Genomic DNA, 27,033 nt, shown 5'->3' on the forward strand with positions numbered 1-27,033 from the left:
AAAAAATTGTATACAATTTTCATAAAATTTTAATTCAAAAACAGACTAATGCCATGGAGCTTGGGATCATTAGTTCACGGATGAAAACGACAGACTGACCTCCCACCACTTATACTAATGTATATTTTATGTCAGCCAGTATGACATCATTGCAGCAATCTTTGATTTGCCATTTTATTTTCGGCTGCTGGATTGCGCTACCACCATACTGGTTTCATTTTTATCCGCTATAGTGCAGTAGTATTTATTAACTTGACAACCGCCTACAACAGTGTATGACAATGACGTGAATTATTTGAAATAGAAGGAAGTCCAGAAGTAAACCACTAATATTATAAGTTATACTACAGCTCGAATAAGTTTGTTGACAAACATAGGTATTGGAGACATTCCTTGTCAGTAATCATTGTGTCGTCGACCTTGAAGGTGAAATGTGTTTGTGTAATGTTGTGTGGTTTGTTTGGTTTTGTTTCCATGCTTTCAAAATACAAATAATCAGTCTAATGTAGATATTGTGTTGGAGCATCAAGACGATGTGAGTTTTCCGACAGTAAGTACATATTTTTAATTAGATTTGCTGTCTCTTCACAGTCAGAAGAATGTAATTTGTTGGGTGACATGCTAGAATTCTCGTAGTAACTGCATCTAATGAAATTTATTTTACGTGTTTCACCTGTTAGTTAACAGGACAAGTATGAAATTAGAATTACATAATTTGCTAACCAGTTTTTGTCCTCAGTTTATTGCACCGCGTTAAATTAATGAATCACAATTTTTTTTTGTTACGGAGCTCTGATAGAAGTCATTACAGTATATTGTAACGAGAAGAGTAACTGTAGTACCCATGGTATTACTGTTTGCAAAACTGAGTTTTTACTCTATGACAGAAGTGAGCTATAATAAGAAACTTTATTTTTGCAAAAAAAAAAATATATATTACATAAGTCCCTCAAATGTTCTAAAGTTAAAAAAAAAAAACACTTTCTTAATGAATGCTCACAATACGTGGGAGACGTTGGGTCCGGATTCAATTTGTTTTTCTAATCTATTTTTGTAGTTTCTTAAAAATGGCTCGTTAAACTTTTGTTAGTTTATAACTGCTTAATGTTCTTAAAAAAAATATTTATTTAAATTTTACGTTTAATTTAAATGTATGACAAAGTTTTGCTAAGTTATTTTTGTTCCTTACATAAATAATTTAAATCAAACTTTTTCTTATTTAAAAGTCGGTTGTAACATAGCTTTCGCTAGATTGACGTTCACAAAAATTATAGTGTAAGAAAAACTGTAACTGCTGCATAACAGGCATGTCCAGTTCTTGGCTGGACAGCTCCAGTCTGTGGCCAGGCTCACCCAGTCTGGCCAGACTCATCTAGCAGGTTGGCCAGGCACAACTTGTAGCTCGGCCAAGCACCTTTTAAGCCTTTTAGACTTGTAGCATCATAACTATGTAGCCTTGGAGCCTTGTAGCTATGTGGCTTCGTAGTCAGGTAGCCTTGTAGCCATGTAGCTTCGTAGTCAGGTAGCCTTGTAGCCATGTGGCTTCGTAGTCAGGTAGCCTTGTAGCCATGTGGCTTCGTAGTCAGGTAGCCTTGTAGCCATGTGGCTTCGTAGCCGCGTAGCCTAGAAGTAGCTTCGTAAAATTGTAGCCTCCTAGACTTGTATCCCCATAGAATTGTAGACAGATGTAGCCAAATGACTATGTAGTCAAAATATGTTACAGCCAAATGCCGTTGTTGCCAGATGGAGCGAAATGCATCGTATCCTACCGTATCATGCGACCGATCGTATCGTACTGAGAGTGTATCCTAACTGATGGGATAGTATCCTAATGAAAGTATTGTCTCCCTTTGATGAAATTGTATCCTACCGATGAGATCATATTATGGTCATTATCTTGACTGTAGATAAGTATATGCCCTGGTGTTACACTATCAGATACGCCCTGTGTACCGGCCGTGAAAGGCCCGACTGTGTGACCGGACTAGTGACTACTAGCCTCGTCATTATTGTGACTGCAGATACAGTACATGATGCAGTGTTATATTATCAGGCAAGTTTAGCAGTCCGACATAAAACATATCAATACATATAACGAGTGGTGTACCACTAGTCCTGTGTTATTCTGACAACAGATAAAGTAAATGAAACAGTGTTACCTGGTCGGAGGTCCAGCCATGCAACACCTGACTGCATGGAACGACATGAGTACCATTGGTCCCATCTTATAAAGCGCGCCCTTTTGTCCAATGTGTTTCCTTTTTTATTGAATGTGTGTCCAGTGAGTGTCTGTTTTTTTTATTTATTTTGTGTCCAGTGGTGTCTATTATTTATTAAATGTTTTTTTCCCAATAAGTGTCCTTTACATCGATGTGTGTCTAGTGTGTGTTCTTATTTATTGAAAGTGTGTCCTGTGTGTGTCCTTTTTTATTTAAAGTGTGCCCTGTTTGTGTCCATAGTAGTATATAATAGGGGCGCCGAGCGCAGGTATCAGGTAGTGGATTGAAGATTGTCGGTCCACCATCTTAGATTCTGACGTCACGGCGGCCATCTTGAATGGTTGTGACCTTGACCTTTGACCTTGACCTTGAATTTGATCCTCAAAATCCGCCAAAATTGGGCAAAATTTGCCCCAAAATTCCTCAAAAATCGCCAAAATTTCCATTTCTGTGGAAAAAAGTTCCGCCAAAAAATTTCAAAAAATTCCACAAATTAAAAATTTCTCTTTTCGAGGGAAAAATTTCCCGTTTCGAGGGAAAAATTCCCGTTTTTAGTCTTTAAAAATCCCAGCGGCTGAAAATTCCTAAAACTGGCTTAAGCATCCTTAACTCAAGCCTCAGTTAAGCCATTTCTAGGAATAAGGATACCATGACCGCCATCTTGGATTATGTCGCCACCGTTGCAATTTTAGTTACGGTCGCCATCTTTAAAATCTTCATTTACTATCCGATTTTAATGAATTTTTTTTAAAAATTATAAAAAAATTCAAATAATAAAATTTTAATAAAAAATATTTAAAAAGCATACATTAACGACACGGAGCTCGGAGTCCGCGGTTCGAACCCGGTGGGTGCAAAAAAAATTAAAAATGACGACAGATCCTTCCCCCTAGGTGGCTGCTGGCAGACTGACCCCCACCACTTTTACCAATGCACATATACCATCAGGTAGTATGACGTCATGTCCGCCATCTTGTCTTCGATGCTGGAAGCCAACATCATTGTATCGTCGGCTAGAGTGCGCTGACACCATGCTAGTTTAATTCTTACCCACTAGAGTGCAGTAATCATTTATTACTGTGACACCCGCCATCTTGTCATTTGGCCGCCATCTTGAAAATCCGTAATTATTTAGCTAGAAATTCGGGAAAAGTTCCAAAATTCATTAAATAAATCACTCATTAATTTACATATTGATTCGATCGATTCCCGTCCTCGGTTCGATACCCGATCGTTGCAATAATGTTTAATCTTATGTAAAAAAAATAATTTAAATAAACCATGTTCAACATTCGTAAAGAGACTCTAAATCCTCTACGACCACCATCCTATCAGACATCAAGACCACCATATTGGAAATGTGTAATTTTAATGCTAGAGATCCGGGAGAAAGTTCAGAAATCATTAAATAAATTTCCGATCAATATACTGATTAATTAGATCGACTAAGGTCCTTGGTACGATCTAGGATGATGCAAAAAAATTAAATATAACATCAATTTAACATAAAAGTAACAGGTTCGAGGAATTAAACACCGCAAGTTCTTTTACAAACATAATATTTATTACATAATTTCTATTCTACTACAGGATCACTTACGAAAGCCAGCAATCTTATAATCATTTAGTTCCGCAGCGGTGTGAAATGACTAATTCTTAGCTCCAATCTGCTTACACTAGACAGAGTCCAGCCAGAGCCTTTACAGACATAGTCCACCTCTTCTTGACAGAGTTTCTGGATACCGTTTTTAACAGTTTGCTTCACATCGTTAGAACTGTAAATTACTGCAGCCGATGTCTTGAATGCACACTTCTTCACTTTGTCATCGAACGGATATGGCTTTCCATATATACAGTCCAACCACAAGTTATATTTCAAAGGTCCGTTTGTTGCTACATCATCAGTAAGCTGATTGATTATCTTCTGTCTGATATCGTCAAGAAAATTACAACTGTCCTTCGACTCACCGAACGTATTTAGATAATAGTAGTCTTTCAACGTTCCACGAAATGCAGACTGCGCCAAGTAGAAGCCATTTCGTTCACTTGTAATGCTCCGAACACAGTCTTAGGTTTAGTTCCATGTTCAGACGTCATAACAATCGGTTGCTGGGCATCTGTTTTTTTGGTTGTACACTTTCGTGTCTCCAATCTAAAGCGAGGAGTCGAAATGTCGGCAGGTAGTTCAGCAGTAGGAGCACAGACTCCACCTTTACATTTTTTCGCATGATGTCGCAAACTATCGATTCGAGTAAACCATTCATGACAATCATCACATCGAAACTTTATACGAGAAGGATTCTTTTTGCATTTGCTCCGCTCATGACTTCGTGCATCATGGAAAAATGCGAACGACGTATCACAGTAGCTGCAAGGATACCGTGCTGATGTAGACGAACCTTTCAGACCCGATCCAGATATGGACGTTGCAACAGTAGTACCATTTCCAGGCATACTCTTATGAACATCGATGCATCGCTGTTGCACCGAAACCTTTACTTTCTGCCGCACAGCAGGACCTTTACATGCCTTCATGTGCGTTTTCATATTATCTTTTCTGGCAAACTGCTTATGACATTTCTCACAAACAAACATTTTACGATATAGGTTCTTGACACATTCGCTCCTCTCGTGTCGCCGAGCATTGCTGTTGTTTGAGAAAATCTTGTCGCAGTAACAGCACCGATGTTCGCTAGTTGTCAAATCAGCATCCATTGAAGTCTCCATCGAGGTCGTATCGTCGATCGTCGTGGTTTCCTGCACATCCAGCTCAGTAGTTATTAAGCTATCTTCTGCTGGTGGTATCACATCTATTGAAATCTCCTCCAATGTTGACGTCGTCGTCGTTGCCAACGAGATCTGCTCCACCATTGTCGTCGCTGACGTCAAGGTTCCCGTAGACGATGGTACAACGTCCATCGAGTTCGACGTTAAAGTCGGTAAAGATGCCATCGAGTTCTCAAGAACAGGTAATTACGCGACTTATGCACCAGATGAAATAATCTAGGTGATCCTTACACCGTCGACGACAGTAACAAACTGACCGACCTGCTGTCTAGGACTCGCTTATATACATGCACCGGATGGAATAATACGCTAGTCAAATCAAGAATCATTTACAATAATACTAGAGTCAAAACAACATAAAAAATAGAAGGACCAACAACGAAAAGGCAGCACATTCGGAAGCACCGACAACGAAAAGGCAGCACATTTGGAAGCACCGACAACGAAAAGGCAGCACATTTGGAAGCACCGACAACGAAAAGGCAGCACATTTGGAAGCACCAACAACGAAAAGGCGGCACATTTGGAAGCACCGACAACGAAAAGGCAGCACATTTGGAAGCACCGACAACGAAAAGGCAGCACCGACAACGAAAAGGCAGCACATTTGGAAGCACCGACAACGAAAAGGCAGCACATTTGGAAGCACCGACAACGAAAAGGCAGCACATTTGGAAGCACCGACAACGAAAAGGCAGCACATTTGGAAGCACCGACAACGAAAAGGCAGCACCGACAACGAAAAGGCAGCACATTTGAAAGCACCGACAACGAAAAGGCAGCACCGACAACGAAAAGGCAGCACATTTGGAAGCACCGACAAAGAAAAGACAGCACCGACAACGAAAAGGCAGCACATTTGGAAGCAGCGACAACGAAAAGGCCGCACCGCCAACGAAAAGGAAGCACATTTGGAAGCACCGACAACGAAAAGGTCGCACCGCCAACGAAAAGGAAGCACATTTGGAAGCACCGACAACGAAAAGGAAGCACCATCAACGAAAAGGCCGCACCGCCAACGAAAAGGAAGCACATTTGGAAGCACCGACAACGAAAAGGCAGCACCGCCAACGAAAAGGAAGCACATTTGGAAGCACCGACAAAGAAAAGGCAGCACCGCCAACGAAAAGGAAGCACATTTGGAAGCACCGACAACGAAAAGGCAGCACCATCGACGAAAAGGAAGCACATTAATTTGTCATTGACTCCAATATTCATTGGCTCCAATATTCATTAGCTCCAATATTCATTGGCTCCAATATTCATTGACTCCAATATCCATGAGCTCCAATATCAATTGGCTCGAATTGCTCCAAAAGGTTCCATCAGCCTTTTGGCTCCAACAGTTTTTTGGCTCCGATAGTCATTGGCTCCAATAGTCTTTGGCTACAATATTCATTGGCTCCAATAATCATTGACTGCAATATTCATTGGTTCCAATATTCATTGGCTCCAATATTCATTGGCTCCAATATTCAATGGCTCCAATATTCATTGACTCCAATATTCATTGGCTCCATCAGTCATTGACAACTACAGTCTTTTGGTCCCAAAAGTCTTTTGGCTCCAAATATATTAGGCTAGAATTCTTCGAGTCTAAGAGACTATGAGACCACATGGTTACAGAACTACGTGACTACGAATCTTCAAGTTTACGAGACTGCGAGGCTACAGAGCTACGAAGCCTCTAGTACACAGGTTTACGTGACTGCGAGGATACAGGACTACCAGTCTGCATGAGTACTTGACTACGAAGCTACTCGTCTACAAGGCTACAATTACAGCATCTGTTTTCGTCAGAATTTTCTCTTTTGCTCCAACTGCACCACCAGCATTATGTTATAAGATTACAAGGCCGCCTGCTTACGTAGCTTCAAGTCTACGAGGATACTTGGATACGTAGCTTCAATTCTACGAGGTCCTAAGACTTCATGACTACGCGACTTCGAGCCATGAGGTTACGAGATTACGTGACTACGAAGCCTCTAGAAAACGAGTTTACGTGACTGCGTGGATACAGGAATACAAGTCTGCATGAGTTCTTGACTACGAAGCTACTCGTCTGCAAGGCTCCAATTGACACATCTGTCTTCGATGGAATTTTCTCTTTTGCTACATCTACACCATCAGCATTATGTTATAAGATTACAAAGCTACTTGCTTACGTAGCTTCAAGTCTACGAGGCTCCAATACATCATGACTACGAGACTACGAACCATGAGGTTACGAGACTATGCGATTGCAAGTCTTCAAGGTTACGTCATCGCGAGGCTATAGGACTACGAAGCTTCCAGAACGCATGGTTACGAGAATGCATGACTAATTGACCGCATGGCTACGAAACTTTATGTCTCTAACTGACTACAATAGCACTATTCAGTGGTGAGAGTTAATTTATTTCATGCAAAGGTACTTGCTGCAAGCAGTTCCGCTTTTCAACATCAGATGACGTCATGTTTTGCTTGCAGGCAAAATAATATTTATTTATTTTATGCGGGATGCGGGTTGTTCACTATCGGTCGCATAAGAAGAATGGCATCGATAGTCTTCAAGGAGAAGGAAGTTCGTCCTTCCTGCTAGTGCTTCTCAGATTTCTCACGGTCCGCCATCTTGGATTGCGACGTCACGGCTGCCATCTTGGATGGGTGTGACTTTGACCTTTGACCGAAACCGCAGGAATGATCGCAAGCACACGGATTAACCATCATAATATTGATAAGAATAATCAGGAGCACACGGAGAAAACCATCATAATATTGGCAAGAATAATCAGGAGCACACGGAGAAAAACGACACATGTTTTCTTTGATATCATAAAATTACAGGAAAAAAATATTTAAAAATAAAAATAAATTAATAAAAAAATTTAAAATAAAAACAAAAAATACATAAATTGATTCTGCTAGCTTGTAAACTTATCATTGTTGAGCAAAGATAGAGTTCTAGTACAAGCCAGAATTTTATGTATTTTTTGTTTTTATTTTAAATTTTTTTATTAATTTATTTTTATTTTTAAATATTTTTTTCCTGTAATTTTATGATATCAAAGAAAACATGTGTCGTTTTTCTCCGTGTGCTCCTGATTATTCTTGCCAATATTATGATGGTTTTCTCCGTGTGCTCCTGATTATTCTTATCAATATTATGATGGTTAATCCGTGTGCTTGCGATCATTCCTGCGGTTTCGGTCAAAGGTCAAAGTCACACCCATCCAAGATGGCAGCCGTGACGTCGCAATCCAAGATGGCGGACCGTGAGAAATCTGAGAAGCACTAGCAGGAAGGACGAACTTCCTTCTCCTTGAAGACTATCGATGCCATTCTTCTTATGCGACCGATAGTGAACAACCCGCATCCCGCATAAAATAAATAAATATTATTTTACCTGCAAGCAAAACATGACGTCATCTGATGTTGAAAAGCGGAACTGCTTGCAGCAAGTACCTTTGCATGAAATAAATTAACTCTCACCACTGAATAGTGCTATTGTAGTCAGTTAGAGACATAAAGTTTCGTAGCCATGCGGTCAATTAGTCATGCATTCTCGTAACCATGCGTTCTGGAAGCTTCGTAGTCCTATAGCCTCGCGATGACGTAACATTGAAGACTTGCAATCGCATAGTCTCGTAACCTCATGGTTCGTAGTCTCGTAGTCATGATGTATTGGAGCCTCGTAGACTTGAAGCTACGTAAGCAAGTAGCTTTGTAATCTTATAACATAATGCTGATGGTGTAGATGTAGCAAAAGAGAAAATTCCATCGAAGACAGATGTGTCAATTGGAGCCTTGCAGACGAGTAGCTTCGTAGTCAAGAACTCATGCAGACTTGTATTCCTGTATCCACGCAGTCACGTAAACTCGTTTTCTAGAGGCTTCGTAGCTCTGTAGCCTCGCAGTCTCGTAAACATGAAGATTCGTAGTCACGTAATCTCGTAACCTCATGGCTCGAAGTCGCGTAGTCATGAAGTCTTAGGACCTCGTAGAATTGAAGCTACGTATCCAAGTATCCTCGTAGACTTGAAGCTACGTAAGCAGGCGGCCTTGTAATCTTATAACATAATGCTGGTGGTGCAGTTGGAGCAAAAGAGAAAATTCTGACGAAAACAGATGCTGTAATTGTAGCCTTGTAGACGAGTAGCTTCGTAGTCAAGTACTCATGCAGACTGGTAGTCCTGTATCCTCGCAGTCACGTAAACCTGTGTACTAGAGGCTTCGTAGCTCTGTAGCCTCGCAGTCTCGTAAACTTGAAGATTCGTAGTCACGTAGTTCTGTAACCATGTGGTCTCATAGTCTCTTAGACTCGAAGAATTCTAGCCTAATATATTTGGAGCCAAAAGACTTTTGGGACCAAAAGACTGTAGTTGTCAATGACTGATGGAGCCAATGAATATTGGAGTCAATGAATATTGGAGCCAAGGAATATTGGAGCCAATGAATATTGGAGCCAATGAATATTGGAACCAATGAATATTGCAGTCAATGATTATTGGAGCCAATGAATATTGTAGCCAAAGACTATTGGAGCCAATGACTATCGGAGCCAAAAAACTGTTGGAGCCAAAAGGCTGATGGAACCTTTTGGAGCAATTCGAGCCAATTGATATTGGAGCTCATGGATATTGGAGTCAATGAATATTGGAGCCAATGAATATTGGAGCTAATGAATATTGGAGCCAATGAATATTGGAGTCAATGACAAATTAATGTGCTTCCTTTTCGTCGATGGTGCTGCCTTTTCGTTGTCGGTGCTTCCAAATGTGCTTCCTTTTCGTTGGCGGTGCTGCCTTTTCTTTGTCGGTGCTTCCAAATGTGCTTCCTTTTCGTTGGCGGTGCTGCCTTTTCGTTGTCGGTGCTTCCAAATGTGCTTCCTTTTCGTTGGCGGTGCGGCCTTTTCGTTGATGGTGCTTCCTTTTCGTTGTCGGTGCTTCCAAATGTGCTTCCTTTTCGTTGGCGGTGCGACCTTTTCGTTGTCGGTGCTTCCAAATGTGCTTCCTTTTCGTTGGCGGTGCGGCCTTTTCGTTGTCGGTGCTTCCAAATGTGCTGCCTTTTCGTTGTCGGTGCTGTCTTTGCTTTGTCGGTGCTTCCAAATGTGCTGCCTTTTCGTTGTCGGTGCTGCCTTTTCGTTGTCGGTGCTTCCAAATGTGCTGCCTTTTCGTTGTCGGTGCTGCCTTTTCGTTGTCGGTGCTTCCAAATGTGCTGCCTTTTCGTTGTCGGTGCTTCCAAATGTGCTGCCTTTTCGTTGTCGGTGCTTCCAAATGTGCTGCCTTTTCGTTGTCGGTGCTTCCAAATGTGCTGCCTTTTCGTTGTCGGTGCTTCCAAATGTGCCGCCTTTTCGTTGTTGGTGCTTCCAAATGTGCTGCCTTTTCGTTGTCGGTGCTTCCAAATGTGCTGCCTTTTCGTTGTCGGTGCTTCCAAATGTGCTGCCTTTTCGTTGTCGGTGCTTCCGAATGTGCTGCCTTTTCGTTGTTGGTCCTTCTATTTTTTATGTTGTTTTGACTCTAGTATTATTGTAAATGATTCTTGATTTGACTAGCGTATTATTCCATCCGGTGCATGTATATAAGCGAGTCCTAGACAGCAGGTCGGTCAGTTTGTTACTGTCGTCGACGGTGTAAGGATCACCTAGATTATTTCATCTGGTGCATAAGTCGCGTAATTACCTGTTCTTGAGAACTCGATGGCATCTTTACCGACTTTAACGTCGAACTCGATGGACGTTGTACCATCGTCTACGGGAACCTTGACGTCAGCGACGACAATGGTGGAGCAGATCTCGTTGGCAACGACGACGACGTCAACATTGGAGGAGATTTCAATAGATGTGATCCCACCAGCAGAAGATAGCTTAATAACTACTGAGCTGGATGTGCAGGAAACCACGACGATCGACGATACGACCTCGATGGAGACTTCAATGGATGCTGATTTGACAACTAGCGAACATCGGTGCTGTTACTGCGACAAGATTTTCTCAAACAACAGCAATGCTCGGCGACACGAGAGGAGCGAATGTGTCAAGAACCTATATCGTAAAATGTTTGTTTGTGAGAAATGTCATAAGCAGTTTGCCAGAAAAGATAATATGAAAACGCACATGAAGGCATGTAAAGGTCCTGCTGTGCGGCAGAAAGTAAAGGTTTCGGTGCAACAGCGATGCATCGATTTTCATAAGAGTATGCCTGGAAATGGTACTACTGTTGCAACGTCCATATCTGGATCGGGTCTGAAAGGTTCGTCTACATCAGCACGGTATCCTTGCAGCTACTGTGATACGTCGTTCGCATTTTTCCATGATGCACGAAGTCATGAGCGGAGCAAATGCAAAAAGAATCCTTCTCGTATAAAGTTTCGATGTGATGATTGTCATGAATGGTTTACTCGAATCGATAGTTTGCGACATCATGCGAAAAAATGTAAAGGTGGAGTCTGTGCTCCTACTGCTGAACTACCTGCCGACATTTCGACTCCTCGCTTTAGATTGGAGACACGAAAGTGTACAACCAAAAAAACAGATGCCCAGCAACCGATTGTTATGACGTCTGAACATGGAACTAAACCTAAGACTGTGTTCGGAGCATTACAAGTGAACGAAATGGCTTCTACTTGGCGCAGTCTGCATTTCGTGGAACGTTGAAAGACTACTATTATCTAAATACGTTCGGTGAGTCGAAGGACAGTTGTAATTTTCTTGACGATATCAGACAGAAGATAATCAATCAGCTTACTGATGATGTAGCAACAAACGGACCTTTGAAATATAACTTGTGGTTGGACTGTATATATGGAAAGCCATATCCGTTCGATGACAAAGTGAAGAAGTGTGCATTCAAGACATCGGCTGCAGTAATTTACAGTTCTAACGATGTGAAGCAAACTGTTAAAAACGGTATCCAGAAACTCTGTCAAGAAGAGGTGGACTATGTCTGTAAAGGCTCTGGCTGGACTCTGTCTAGTGTAAGCAGATTGGAGCTAAGAATTAGTCATTTCACACCGCTGCGGAACTAAATGATTATAAGATTGCTGGCTTTCGTAAGTGATCCTGTAGTAGAATAGAAATTATGTAATAAATATTATGTTTGTAAAAGAACTTGCGGTGTTTAATTCCTCGAACCTGTTACTTTTATGTTAAATTGATGTTATATTTAATTTTTTTTGCATCATCCTAGATCGTACCAAGGACCTTAGTCGATCTAATTAATCAGTATATTGATCGGAAATTTATTTAATGATTTCTGAACTTTTTCCCGGATCTCTAGCATTAAAATTACACATTTCCAATATGGTGGTCTTGATGTCTGATAGGATGGTGGTCGTAGAGGATTTAGAGTCTCTTTACGAATGTTGAACATGGTTTATTTAAATTATTTTTTTTTACATAAGATTAAACATTATTGCAACGATCGGGTATCGAACCGAGGACGGGAATCGGTCGAATCAATATGTAAATTAATGAGTGATTTATTTAATGAATTTTGGAACTTTTCCCGAATTTCTAGCTAAATAATTACGGATTTTCAAGATGGCGGCCAAATGACAAGATGGCGGGTGTCACAGTAATAAATGATTACTGCACTCTAGTGGGTAAGAATTAAACTAGCATGGTGTCAGCGCACTCTAGCCGACGATACAATGATGTTGGCTTCCAGCATCGAAGACAAGATGGCGGACATGACGTCATACTACCTGATGGTATATGTGCATTGGTAAAAGTGGTGGGGGTCAGTCTGCCAGCAGCCACCTAGGGGGAAGGATCTGTCGTCATTTTTAATTTTTTTTGCACCCACCGGGTTCGAACCGCGGACTCCGAGCTCCGTGTCGTTAATGTATGCTTTTTAAATATTTTTTATTAAAATTTTATTATTTGAATTTTTTTATAATTTTTAAAAAAAATTCATTAAAATCGGATAGTAAATGAAGATTTTAAAGATGGCGACCGTAACTAAAATTGCAACGGTGGCGACATAATCCAAGATGGCGGTCATGGTATCCTTATTCCTAGAAATGGCTTAACTGAGGCTTGAGTTAAGGATGCTTAAGCCAGTTTTAGGAATTTTCAGCCGCTGGGATTTTTAAGGACTAAAAACGGGAATTTTTCCCTCGAAACGGGAAATTTTTCCCTCGAAAAGAGAAATTTTTAATTTGTGGAATTTTTTGAAATTTTTTGGCGGAACTTTTTTCCACAGAAATGGAAATTTTGGCGATTTTTGAGGAATTTTGGGGCAAATTTTGCCCAATTTTGGCGGATTTTGAGGATCAAATTCAAGGTCAAGGTCAAAGGTCAAGGTCACAACCATCCAAGATGGCCGCCGTGACGTCAGAATCTAAGATGGCGGACCGACAATCTTCAATCCACTACCTGATACCTGCGCTCGGCGCCCCTATTATATACTACTGTCCATTTACATGAATATGTGTCCAGAGGGTAATTTTTTATTGACTATATGTCCAGTGGGTTTCCCTTTTTGACGAATGTGTGTCCTGTGTGTGTCCTTTTCGTTGATTGTGTGTCCAAATATACGTCCGTTTCATTGTGTGTGTGTCCAATGAGTTTTTTGATGAATGTGTGTAAAAAAGTGTCTTTTTTTACATGTATATGTCCAGTAGATTTTTGATTGATTGTGTGTCCAATGTGTGTGTGTTTTTGAAAAAAATGTGTGTTCTGTATGTGTTTATTGTCGAATGTGTGTCCAACTAAGTGTTCTTTTCGTTGATTATGTGACCAAATGTGTTTCATTTTCGTCGAGTGTTGGTCCGGCGGGTGTCATTTTTGTCGAAATTGTGTCCAATGTGTGAGTGTTTTTTTTTTGAAGAATTTGCATCCACTGAGTATCCTTTCCGTTGATTGTGCATCGTCAAGTCTGTACTTAGGACTGATAACATAATGGTCCAGCACCTATTGGTTTTATTGCAAGCATCATAAAGCAATTTGCATGCATTGTCCGTGAAGGATTCGCAGTTCGTATTCGCTTGATCTACACGCCTGACATTGTTTGAGAGGTATTCAGAGTATCGAAGAATTATAGGTCTTGGTTCGGGGTAACTTGGCTCACACGTCTGACATTGAACATAACATTTCTGCAGAGTATCATTAATGTCTCTTCCTGGCTACTGACTGTTTGTGCCTGACCACCAAATAGACATGCTTGGCCAACCTGCTAGATGATGTGTCTGTCCAAACTATCTGACCGATTACGAGCATGGCCACTGAATATACAAGCCTGGCCGCCAACTGGACATGCGTGGCCAAAACTGGGCTGCGCGTGTCTACTGACTGGACGCGCCTGGTAAATGCCCTAAAAACATATGCTAACACATGCAAAGGACTCGTACTCTATATGAAGACTGAAAAATTTAGAAACTTTGCTGGTTTTCGTACTTGTATAATTTACATAATATTTTTTTATTTGTAAATTATTGGTTTTTTTTCTCTAACCTATCACTTTGATGGTAAATTTAAATAAATATTTTTTTTTTACCTGAAATTAAATTTCTGCATCATTCAGGGATCGAACCAAGCAATAAAACAAAACTATTCAATCAGTAAATAAAATATTAATTTTTTTATGGTTTTTAGCATATATCCTGAATACTTAGATAAATAATTACAGAACTTCAAGATGGTCGATAAAATGGCAGGCATGATAACTGTCTACTAATAATGCACAAAAGCATTATACTAATGTGAGAACAGAAAATTCTATCAGACGAAAACAAATTGTCATATCAAAGATGGTCACCATTATGTCATACTGGTTGGCATAGCATCTACCTTGGCATAAGTCGTGGGAGGTCAGTCTGATGGTAGCCTCCGTAGAAGAAGGATTTTATATTTTTCCATCACCGTGGTTGAATCAAGGACTCCACTATGTAATTGCGTTTTTTATTAAAATTTTATTCTGTGGAATTTTTTATAATTCTTAAAATTTCTTCCCCTTTTTCTGATAATAATTGTATATTTTCAAGATGACATATGTGATGTTATAATTTAAAAATGTATAATGTTCTGGAATTATTTTTATTAAAATTGTATAATAATTGTAATTAAGTACTTTTATTTTGATAAATAATATGCATGTTCACACATTCCGGGAACCAAACCGAGAACTGAAATGGAAGTAAGTTATAATTTAACGTAAACAATTTACTGTAAATTTTTCGGAATTTTTTGTTTACAAATCAGTGTCTTTGAAGTTTACGTTCGCGTTAAATTTCATCACCTCTACTGGAGATTTTCAGTAAAACTACCCGTATGCGAGCAATAGTGCCTCTCTCGGAAGCATTTTGACGAATCAGAATTTTTCGAGGGGCAAAAAGTACGTTTTCCCTCAAAAAGGGGACATTTCCCTTGAAATAAGGCAATTGTTTATAATTTTAAGAATTGTTTTAGGAATTTTGAGGATTTCTGAAGACTTTTTACCTCAAGATGGCCGCCACGATGTCACAATACAAGATGGCGATATCATGATATGTTGAAGTTTGATTAAAATTGTATTTCAATACTTTTTCAAATTTAAAACATTTAAAATATTTTTTGGATAATAATTATGAATTTTCCAATTACTAACTTGATGTTGTGATTTTAAAATGGCAGGAAGTTCTAAAATCCAACATGATGGAAATTAAAAAAAATCAATTGGTACTTAGATGTGATTTCATAATTAAAATTGGCGGAATCTAAGATGGAGGAATCCAAGATGGCGTAATCCAAGATGGTAGATGTTATGTATGCAAGATGGAGGCGGGGGTTGAGGTCAAGGTCTAGGTCATCCAAAATGGCTGCCATGACATCACAATCAAATATGGCGGATATCGGGTCCAGCTCGACGTGCTAGCGCCTGTCACCGGACCTCATGTTATATACTACTGGAAATATGTCATAGTTTAACTGTTTTCATTATACATCGAATAATTATGTAGCAAAAAAACAGTTTAAAGTTTCTTTTATAAGAACAAATAGTTAAAAACATTTAAACTTTATTAACATCCGCTGTATCACCAACTAAGAAGTGGCTGACGTCTGTGGATTGTTCACCCCGAAACCTCTCTGACCACTACTCTTCCACTCCCCCTACTTGACTGAAGCCGAAACGTAAGTACGTTAATACACAGATTGATTCACAAAAATATATTTTCGTTTAAAATGTTATTTCTTAATACTTTCTAAGCTAAATATGTAAAATAATATATGTTGTGGAAAAAAATTTTAAATGTTTGATTGACATTGAATATAAATATTTATAAAAAAACTGATAATTCCTAAATGCTCGTAATGATGAGCGTTTCCAACACAGAAAAAGTTTCCACCCCAAAACAATATACAGGATGTCGGTGAAAGACCGCACTTTTTTTTGATCAGATAGAGAATAAATTTCTGAGACAGGAAGTCTTTGCCGATTTGTGATCTGACCCATAGGTAATTAGTAATTAATTAATCTAGTTAACCAATGATGAGCGCGCACATGCTCGCTTACTGCTGCTTGCCCCCTTATACTCTTGGTGCGCCGTGAGAGACAGTAAGCAGTAGTACCTCGCGCTTCTCTCTCTCTCTCTCTCTCTCTCTCTCTCTCTCTCTCTCTCTCCCGGTAACACTCTTCTTCTTTCTCTTAGAGCGCGTTCATCATTGGTTAACTATTTTAATTAATTACTAATTACCTGTGGGTCAGATCAAAAATCGGCAAAGACTTCCTGTCTCAGAAATTTATTCTCTATCTGATCCAAAAAAAAAAAACGCGCGGTATTTCACGGACACCCTATATATGTGATATAAGAATGAGATAAAGGAACGTAAGAGCAGTGAAGCTGTGAAGATGGCGAGGCACTCACCCCCGCCGTGAAGGAAGGCGACTCGCGGGAGCCTCATGAGGTTGCCGAGGCTCGCGGCCATGGACAGCACTGCCAAGGAGGCACTCAGACCCGGCATCCAGCCGCACTGCTCCTGCAACAAACACCCGGCCCTGCAGTAACATCACACCAGCACACCAGCATGGCACAGCAGTAGTGTACAACAGGAGGTCCGGGGACAGGAGTAGGAGTGAGGAGCCTAGGAGCCAATTCCTCCATCTTAGATTGTAACGTCACTGCGGCCATCTTGGTTTCGGCCATCTTGACATCGTGCATCCCACTCCCCGATAGTTGCACTTTATGCAACGGTCGCCATATTGAAATCTAACTCACATCCACCATCTTAGATCTAATATCACAGCCACTATTTTTTTTCGATTCTGACGACACAGCCGCCATCTTTTTATCGTCTGCTGGACGCAACCATCTTGAATGTCGTCACGACCGCCATCTAGTTTTTTTCTGCTCTGCTGGAGACCGCAGTCTTGCTGTTTGTTCCTAGAGAGTGCCAGCATCACTTCGTCTCATGCATGTACCTGCCAATGTAGTTGTGTACCTTATCGACATATTAAATTAAATTTTTATGCAAACTACATTGGAAACTTTGAACCATGACAGCTGAGACCCCCGGGTTGGTAAACACATTCCTTTGACCACACGGCAAAACTGAGAATGAAATAATGTATATAAAAATATTACACACACTTTCAGACTTTATTTTTTTTTTAATTGAAGCAATAAAAACATTTCCTTCTAAAGGGCGTTGCCGCCATATTTTTTTTCAAAAATTACTACCAGAAGCGATAGTTACCACATATCTCCTGCCAGAGATCTGCCGCCATCTTGCTTTCAGTAATCGATACAATGAGCACTAGTCATGTAGTACACAAGCCATCTGCTAAAGTTCGCTGCCGCCATATTGACTTAATTTTAACCCGCTAGAGTGCCAATCACCAGTCTGTCGTGGCATCTAACATCTTGTCTGCCATATTGGCCGACATCTGGGAATTCTGTAGTAATTTAGTTAAAAATAAAGCAAAACAAAATCAAACTAAAAAAATCACTTATTATTTTACTGATTAATTCTATCTATTCCTATCCGCAAGTCAATAATTGCTCGAAGTATAATTTCTGGGGGAAAATAATAATTCATTATATATGATTTAAAACATCCTAAAAGCGGCTTAAATTCATACTCTATTAGCCCCCAACAATCTGCTATCATCTATCTTCGCTATCATTATAAAACTCTGTATTTATTGGCCTATAAATTCGGAAAAAAATTATATACATAACAATTGCCTATTAATGTAATAAGTGACTCGAAGTATTTTTGTCTTTGGTTCGATTCTCGGCCAATGATACGTGTTACTAAAGCTTAAAATAAATTTTGAATTCTGTTTCCCATTGCCTTTTGTGGAGTTTATTAATCATTATCTCAACGACAAAGGACTTTATACAAAATATCTGTCTGAAAAATAAATTTATTGAGGCAATGAATACTTAGGAAGAATAATATTTCGATACTTAGAATACATCCAACCAGGTCATATACAATATTATGCATATAGACAAAGTTTATTCGGACCAAGAGGCCTTATTAGTCGAAACTTGTTATATATTTAAAAAAAATATAACATATTTATGCATTCAAGGCAAAGTCTCCGAACTATCAGACCTACACTAACGATTAAAATCAATTTCAATTAAATAGACCAACGGAACATTTTTTTTACTTACTAAAGGATCAAGTATCCCTGAAAAATGTTATAAAGACAGAAAGGTTTTAAACCAATAAATATTATGAGCTGACTTCATTCTTGACTAAGCACATTTAACGAAACAACACACGTTCAACCAAAGAAAAGGACATGCAATTCACACACTAGACATGCAATGCACACAATAGACACATAATGGCTATGCAGTGAATACACTGGACACATAATAAACACCAAATAAACACACTGGTCATGTAATGAACAAATTGGTCATGCAATGCACACACTGGACATACAATTGACACACAATGAGCACAATGGACATCAAGGCACACCCTATACATGCAATGGACATGCACTGCACACACTGGCCATTCAATTTACATGCATTTGACAAAAAGGACACACACTGGACACACAGTCGAGAAAACTCAGTCTTTGTTAGAAATCAGATATTGTGAAATAAAACAATCAGTTTCAAAATCCAAAATATAATTTATTTTTCAATTTTATACATGTGCAGGTAAAACAAGTCATTATGTTATGTAACCAGCTTCCCCCAGTTCTTTGAGTATGAAAGCTACTTCGTTGATGTGCGATTAGTTTCCTCCACTAATCGATGCCAGTAGCAGTCTCAGACGATTGACCAGTATGTTCGGATCTTCCCATAACGAATAATTAATATCTTCTGCTTCCATCACTTTCCTGGAATGATTTTTGTTAAAAAATTTTAAGATCTCTGAAGTCTATTGTTTTAATACCCTCCAAATAATTACCATCGGCCCAGTGATCATAGTAAACTTGATCAGAATAATCTATTTTATCATGTCACTTCCATCATTTTCGTTTAAAGCTTCATCACAGTCTTCGATCTTGCCAGCTTTAGGTGCTTCATCGCAATTTTTGGTCATGTCATCAGCTTCAAAGTCACTGTCAGCAGGGTACAAAATTCAGCGCCTAATCTTGATTACTGTAAGTATTCGAATCCCTGACGTGTAAGCTTTTCCATCATCTTCAAATTCCTTTATAAGAGTTCATAATTTTTAAAAATACAAGAGAATCTAACAGAATTCGGCTTGAACGTATTCTCACTTGTCACAGTACTGATTCTTCAAGTGTTTTCAGTCTACCTTATACCATCAGTATCCTTTAATTTAAGTTCTTTGTCGAAATCAAGAAACTATGAACTTTCGTGACAAGGAAGATTATTTATATCATGTGGCACTCTTTTCTTTAGCTTCATTATTGTACTGTAACTTGTAAGTAAGATTAGATTTACAACTTCTGCCGTGTCCTTTTAAGCTATTAATTTATGTAAACAAACTGCTACACTGATCATGGCTTAACATTTTGCACAGTGTGTTTTCAACACACTCATTCTTATGGCGACGTCTAGCATTCTTTCTCAGGACAAATTCCTTACTGCAATAATTACACCTGAGTCCTTTCTATACAGCTGCAGGCAACGAACCAGGACCCTTTTTAGCTTCTGCGACTAATACCAGATCCAAAATGAGTGTTTTAAATTGGAACAATTTCTTAAATAGAGTTTTTAATATCTTGTCAGCGAGTGTTAATTTATATCATACAAGGAACTCGTCGCGAGAAATTCATATTTATGCCAACAGATTTCACCACATGCTTTGTTAAAGTATTTTTTTATGTGTAATGGGGGATGCTTGCTCACTATTGAAATAAAAGGAGGGCTTTGCTAGATCTCAAGGGGAAGGGAAATCGTCTTTCAAGGTAGTGTTATCAGCTGTTTCAATGAATTGTAATCGACTCCGAAATGAATACTTTATTTGATGTGTTGTACAGCTTGTCGCTGTTTCATGTGGAATGCAGAATGCTTACAATCGCAAGAGAAGAAGGGATATGCTAGACATAAAGGAGAAGGAAGTTCTCTTTGCATAATAGCATAATCAGCTGCCTCAAGCATGCGCCCCCCCCCCCCAAAGGGTGGGGCTGGGTGGACCCCTGGGTCCAGGGCCCGGGTCCAGCCTAATTTTATTTTTCTGTAACTATTTTCATTTGTATCTCAGTGTGTGAAACAACTATACTTACTCGCTGTGGTTGTTTTAAAGTAAAATAATTTTATGAATATATCTTGGTTTGTACTTATAAAATAGTAACCATAATTATATCCTTTATTTTCGTGTTAAATAACATTCTAAAAACAGCGTAGGTAAGAAATAGCCATGCAATTATAATGTCGCGCGTAACTGTAAAATTGGACGGGGGGGGGGGGTGTCTCTGATCCTGGGTCCAGGGCCCGTAATCGAATGTGGGGGCCATGGCCACAAGGTATAGTAAATAATTCAATACTGTATCCTATTGTATTTGAATTTCAAATGATAAAAAATATTTAGAGCGCTAATTTTGTAACAGGAATCCTTCAAATTAAGGAAACACTGAATATATTTTCATGTCTCATCTCGGAAAAAAAAAACCTTACACCTGTTTTTTTCTTTTCAGAAATAACCTGAAGCACACAGGGAGCAACATCAGTATTCTTGCCAGAAACTACCAGGCCCACATGGATTACAGCAACAGCAGGCTTGTCTGGTTAAATCAGGAGCAACGGAGAAATCCAACAAAGGTCTTGTAAATCCAGTTCAGTGAATACTTTAAACGAATGCTTGCATATTTATTATAATAATATGCCTGGAGAAGCAATATAAATTATATGAATATGGATATTTGTAACATATATATGATAAGCACATAATAAATTATAAAAGACATACTTACTGTATAAAAATCGTCTCTACTTAACATTCTTTGAAAAGGATTTTCAAGACTTCAGTTGTTTTTCTTCATGTGCTCCTGAAAAAAATATCCCAAGAATGCCGCTGATGCTCTCTGTGTTAGTAGTATGTATTGGCCAGCACTGACCCTGGAGTCGGGGTGAGGAGAGGGAGTGTATGTCCACCATCTTGTATTTAAACATCACGGTGGCCATCTTGGATTACCATAGCCATCTTGGATTACATCACCTTGGATTCCACCATTTTGCTTTCTACCATCTTGGTTTCTAGAAATTTCCCCCATTTTTAAATATGGCATCTTCATTGGAATATTCATTATGATTGCCATCTAGAAAATCACTAATTATTGGCCTAGAAAATTGGGGCAATTTGTAAAATATTAAAAAATTATTTAAATTTTAATAAAAACATTTCGCCATTTTTCTGCCATTTTGACTTATGACATAACCATAACACATTTTTATGGCCACAATATTAAAAAAAACCATATTATTCGTAATTTTTTAGCTATATCACATTTTTAAAAATAATAATTGTTTTAATCTATTTCCGTCCTTGGTTTGATACCTGGACGATGCAAAAAAAGATAATTTAATTAAAGTTACAAAAAATGAACAGGGAACTTAATAGCTATTCCCACAAAAATTATTTAAAAACTACAAAAAACTTCTAGAGTTAACTTATGTCCATTTTCATGATAACGATCCAGAAAGTGGCATATAGAAAGACGAATATCATGAAAAATCGACATTCTCACCAATCTCTTCAGTGAACTAGCAGTACATGGTAAAGGTTTAAAACAACTAGAAAGTGGTTATAACTTTGACTATGTGTATTGGGACGTCCCAAACGAATTGGTCGACAGGTTAAAACTTCTAAATGCTTTGCTTAGTGTAATAAACTATTAGCACATCAAGGAATCAGTCTCCATACTCGAAGAACTGAGGGAAGCTGGCTACATGCAATGAGTCAAACTAACGATGCATGTGAACTTCACGCTCCTTAAAGGCTAAAATACCTTCGGCGCAAAGTCGTAGTGCATGGACTTCATGATTTATTCCAGGCAAACCTTGTTAAGATGATACCATATTCCCGATTGAATAAAGGTTTCAAGTACATGTTGATGATCATCGATGTGTATAGCATGTTCGCTTGGGACACAACTGTGTAATCTAAGAATGAAATTAACATAACCAGGCAATTTGAGACATTGTGCATGATGGACATGTACCGTCGCACCTGCGAACGAATTTTGGCAAATAATTCTACAACGCAACTTTCAAGGCTTTGATCAAGAAGTTTGACATCAAACTGACGTCCCTCGGCTTCAGGTCCCCGTTTTCCCGTTGAAATAAATGTCCTGTTATGCCCGTACTGCCCTCGTCGGAGAGGTGTGGGTCCAGGCCAACGTGGCCGGGACCGGGAAAGGCGGGACCTGGAGGGAGAGTGAAGTGATTGCGAGGAATGTTGGTAGGTTGTCGCAAGCAGAACACGGCATTAACGAATTTCACGAGCCGTCTTTTATTAACGCTTATAAAGTCCTGCCGCAGCCTGGCGGAACCGTCGCGGAACAAGTGCCCTACCACGGCGACACGGACTCCCTGATGACGGGGCGGTTCTCAAATACGTTTCGGCGCGAATCGTAAAGTTTATTAATGCTAGGCTGACCCAGTGAGAAAGGGCCCGAAGACGGAACGCTGTACATACGCGGCCCGTTACGTAATGTTCCGTGGACGGCGAGAAGTTCAGAGACTCGTAGCACCACGTTCGCGTTGTAGAAACTGCCCGCTAGACACGTCTCCCGATGACTCGTAAGTTAACAATGCTAAGCTGATTCGCGGTGGCAGCTCAGCTGCCGTGACCGACTGCGGACTGAGCGAACGTTCAATCCCGAGCGCAACGTGCGCGGCTCGCGGAGCAACGAACACGTCTGTCTCCGCTCGAGACCAGGACGCGACTGCCTCTCCCCGCTCGCCCGCGGGCCGGCGCCCGCGGGTGGCGGGGAGGGAGGGGAAAATCGGCCGGCGTGGGAGAGAGCTCCGTCCCGCGGCGCGCCAGGCTGCAATTACATACTACGGCGAAACACTTCAGAAAAAGTTATTGAATTATTTACAAAGACATACACGAGACATTAATTACACAGCGAACTTGCACAATGAATAATAAATAAAATAAGTTAATTACACACATTCAAATCCCTTAATCGTTTACAAATATATACACACTGAAATAAAAGATAAAGTCACATAGAAAAAACACTCGTTGGCATGCTAGGGCGCACGCGGGTGCGTCCCTGGCCGTCGCACACACTGGGGTTCACTGGGGGGGAAAACAGGCCCCCTCAGGCCCGCGTCGGTGGCCAGGTACGGCCTCTGTATCTGGGAGGGTACGACGACTGTCGAACACTGCTCAAAATTTAGTAATGTCAAAGCCTCCATTGTCGAAAGGTTTAACAGAACCTTGCACACCAAGATGACGCGACAGTTCAAAGCTAAGGGAAATAAGTGTTTGGACATCTTGCCGAAACTAATACTCGAATACAGTTCCACGGTGCCTTCTATCAAGAAAATGAAGCCAAAAGATGTGAAGGAAGATCACTTTCTTCGAAAAGTGTTCTCCAAAGAGAAGAAGAAAGATCCACGAAAGCCTAAAGCTAACGTCGGTGACATTTTGCGGATCTCCAAACAGAAAGGCGTCTTCGAGAAAGGTTTCACAGCAAATTGGAGTCCCGAACATTTCCTTGTGACTCACGTTTACGAATCGGAGTCTAGTACCTACTACCTTGAAGATTTGGACTACAATCCTATTCGTGGTGGCTTCTATGCCGAAAAGATTCAGTCTACGATGTATCCCGATACGTACTTGGTGGGAAAGATTCTCGAACGAAAAGATGGACGATCTTACACGTGGTGGGACTTCCAACCTCGCTTTAATTCGTGGGGAGCAGATATATAAATATAAAAACGCAAGTAATTTGTTTTTGTTCTTGTAGTACAGTAGAAATTAAGTAATAATTTTTTATTTGTATATTTGTTTTATTGTATTTTTTGGTAATGTTTATTATATTATCTTTTTTGCATAATTCAGGCATCAAACCAAGTATGTAATCGATTCAATTAATCATTATTTTAATAAGTGATTTTTAATGATTATTGAAATATTTGCCGATTTTCTAGCAAAAAAAAATTACGAATCACCAAAAAGGCCGCCAAGATAGCCGCCAAGATGGTGGATTTCAAGGTAATAAATATTTTCTGCATTCTAGCAGGAAAAAATTAAACTAATATAGCGGAAGCATCCTCTAGCAGACGGAAAAAATACATCGGATTCAAGATGACGGCCTCTAGCAGACGAAAAAAAACAATATGGCCACCATAACATCATACTGGTTGATGTAACATATGCATTGGAATAAGTGATGAAATATTAATCTGCCGGTGGTTTCTGTGGAGGAAGGATCAATGCACTTTTTAATCGCAGACCCGGTCATGTTCGAACCGAGAACACCATATTTGTAAGTAATTTTTTATTAAAATTTTATTAATAGATAACATTTTGTATTAATTTTAATTATTTTCCATTTTTTTCTGGTCAAGAATTTCGGATTTTCAAGTTGGTGGCAATTAAAAAAGTGCTACAGATGTCACAAATCAAAATAATGGAATATTTTATATTAAAATTTAATTTTTTTTTTCAAATTCCTAGCTAAATAATAACGGATATTCAATATGGCAAACGTGGCGAAAATTACAATGATGATGTCTAATTCAAAATGGTGGAAAGTTCTAGAAACTAAGATGGCAGAAAATAAAATGGTGCATGTATTATATTTCAAAAAGGCAGAATACAAGAGGGTTGAATCCAAGATGATGGAATACAATATGGCCACCGGGGTCAGTGTCAAGAGAAAGGTCATCCAATATGGCCGCCGTGACATCAAAATCCAAGATGGCTGACACTGTTCCACACTCCGACTCCAAGGCCAGTACCAGCCAATACATACTACTCGTGTGCTTCAGGTTTTTTCTCTGAAAAAATCGCTGTATGCATTTTTTTTCCTAAATAGGGCATGCAATTGTATTCATAGTTTCCTTTATTTGACGAATTCCTGTTACCAATTCAGCATTTGCAATATTTTTTTCCATTTAAAATTCATTAGAAAAAGGATAAATTACTGAGTCGATTACTATTCCTTGAAACAGCTAAGAAATGCTATCATACAAGACGTACTTCCTTGATGTCTAGGGAAGACCACTTTCTCTTGCGATCCTGAATGAGCATCCTGCAATCTGTATCACAAGTGAAAGAGCGCGACTGACTGTACAACACATAGAGTAAATGATTCATTACTGAGTACATTGCAATGCCTTGAAACAGCTGAGAAACACTACTATTGAAGACTATTTCCCTTCCCCTTGAGGTCAAGCGAAGCCCTCCTCTTTCGATCGTAAATGAGGATCCCCTATTCACTTTAGCAAAAAAATTATGTTTACCTGTATAAAGGCAATATTTACACTTTATAGAAAGTAAATATTTAATTTCCTTTAATATTTATTTTATTTAATTATATTTTATTCCGTATGTTTATATTTGTAATCTATGATTAATTCAGACTTTAAATTTCTTTGGTTATCGTTTTGTCTATGTATTACTCTATGTTATTTTTTATTTTAAATATTGTCAAGGCTAGCATAGCAGTATTTTCTGAAACTACTATTAATTTAAAGATGAACACGTCAGTAATGGTTAGTAATTTTACTAGTTTTTGTTTTAACAAAAAACTAAAGAAAATCGTTTACTAGTGACGGGGAAAATATTCTTTTAGAACGAATTGAGACTTGATTAAGACAACAGCTGGAACGCAACGATTTTGACATTGATTTATAATCGAATTTTATAGAATATTGGAAATGGTTATTAATGCTAATATTAATTGAGTTTTTGAATAAAATAATAATTTTAATCGACGAAGATAATACTCAGACATCAAGATTTTAAATAATTACTTAAGAAGAGAAGTCGACAAAAATCCATGTTCAAGAGATCGCCAAATGACTTTAATTTGCTTTGAAACTACAGAGATTAAATGCCGTTGATAATTCCGAAGAAAGAAGAATCCTGTTGAAGATTGAAAAGTCGCAGTTCGAGCCCGGTAAGGATGAACGTCGCGCAGTCCAGCCCAGTCGCCGCCCATAATCTGAAGGATGGAGTCGTGACATCGCGTATTCCTGCCGCACGCTAGATGACGGAGGAGCAACACCAATATCGCAGTCCTGGATGAGTCGAACCAAGGAGTCTCCGAGAACCTACACGTCTCGTGGGTATCCTGCAGCAAGGTTTGGTCCCTTACCCCATCACCCGAAGACTCGCTGAATATAGAAGTACCCTAACTAATGACAATTTAAACAAGACGAACATTTTTCACAGAACTAGAATCTGTTATATTATATTGAATATTCTTTGTAAAGGAAACCGAATAACTTGTTCATCTTTAGATTTACAAATCAAATTCCGGAATCTCGATCCCGAACTAGATAGTATTAGCTAGTATAGATGGAATTTGATATTGGAAGAACGTATTGCTATTTTGGTTGACTGGTACTGCAAGTTTCGTACCCAGTAGTCCAAGCTCTACCGGACTGAAGTTAGTAAAATAATTAACATTTGATTGTAAAGATAATTCACTCAAGTGAAAGA

At 39.2% G+C, this 27,033-nt stretch overlaps 1 protein-coding gene across 1 annotated transcript in view; it reads right to left on the reverse strand.

Annotated features, from left to right (window-relative positions):
* The window catches only part of LOC134534400 (sodium-dependent nutrient amino acid transporter 1-like), a 241,445-nt gene that overhangs the window by 115,220 nt on the left and 99,192 nt on the right, over window positions 1–27,033 (reverse strand). The window contains exon 4 of the mRNA XM_063372865.1: window positions 16,830–16,941. Within this exon, the coding sequence (XP_063228935.1) occupies window positions 16,830–16,941 (112 nt within the window). The remainder of the gene's footprint in view (window positions 1–16,829; window positions 16,942–27,033) is intronic.

This window comes from Bacillus rossius, chromosome 7, assembly GCF_032445375.1.
Source record: "Bacillus rossius redtenbacheri isolate Brsri chromosome 7, Brsri_v3, whole genome shotgun sequence".
NCBI classification, from domain to species: domain Eukaryota; kingdom Metazoa; phylum Arthropoda; class Insecta; order Phasmatodea; family Bacillidae; genus Bacillus; species Bacillus rossius.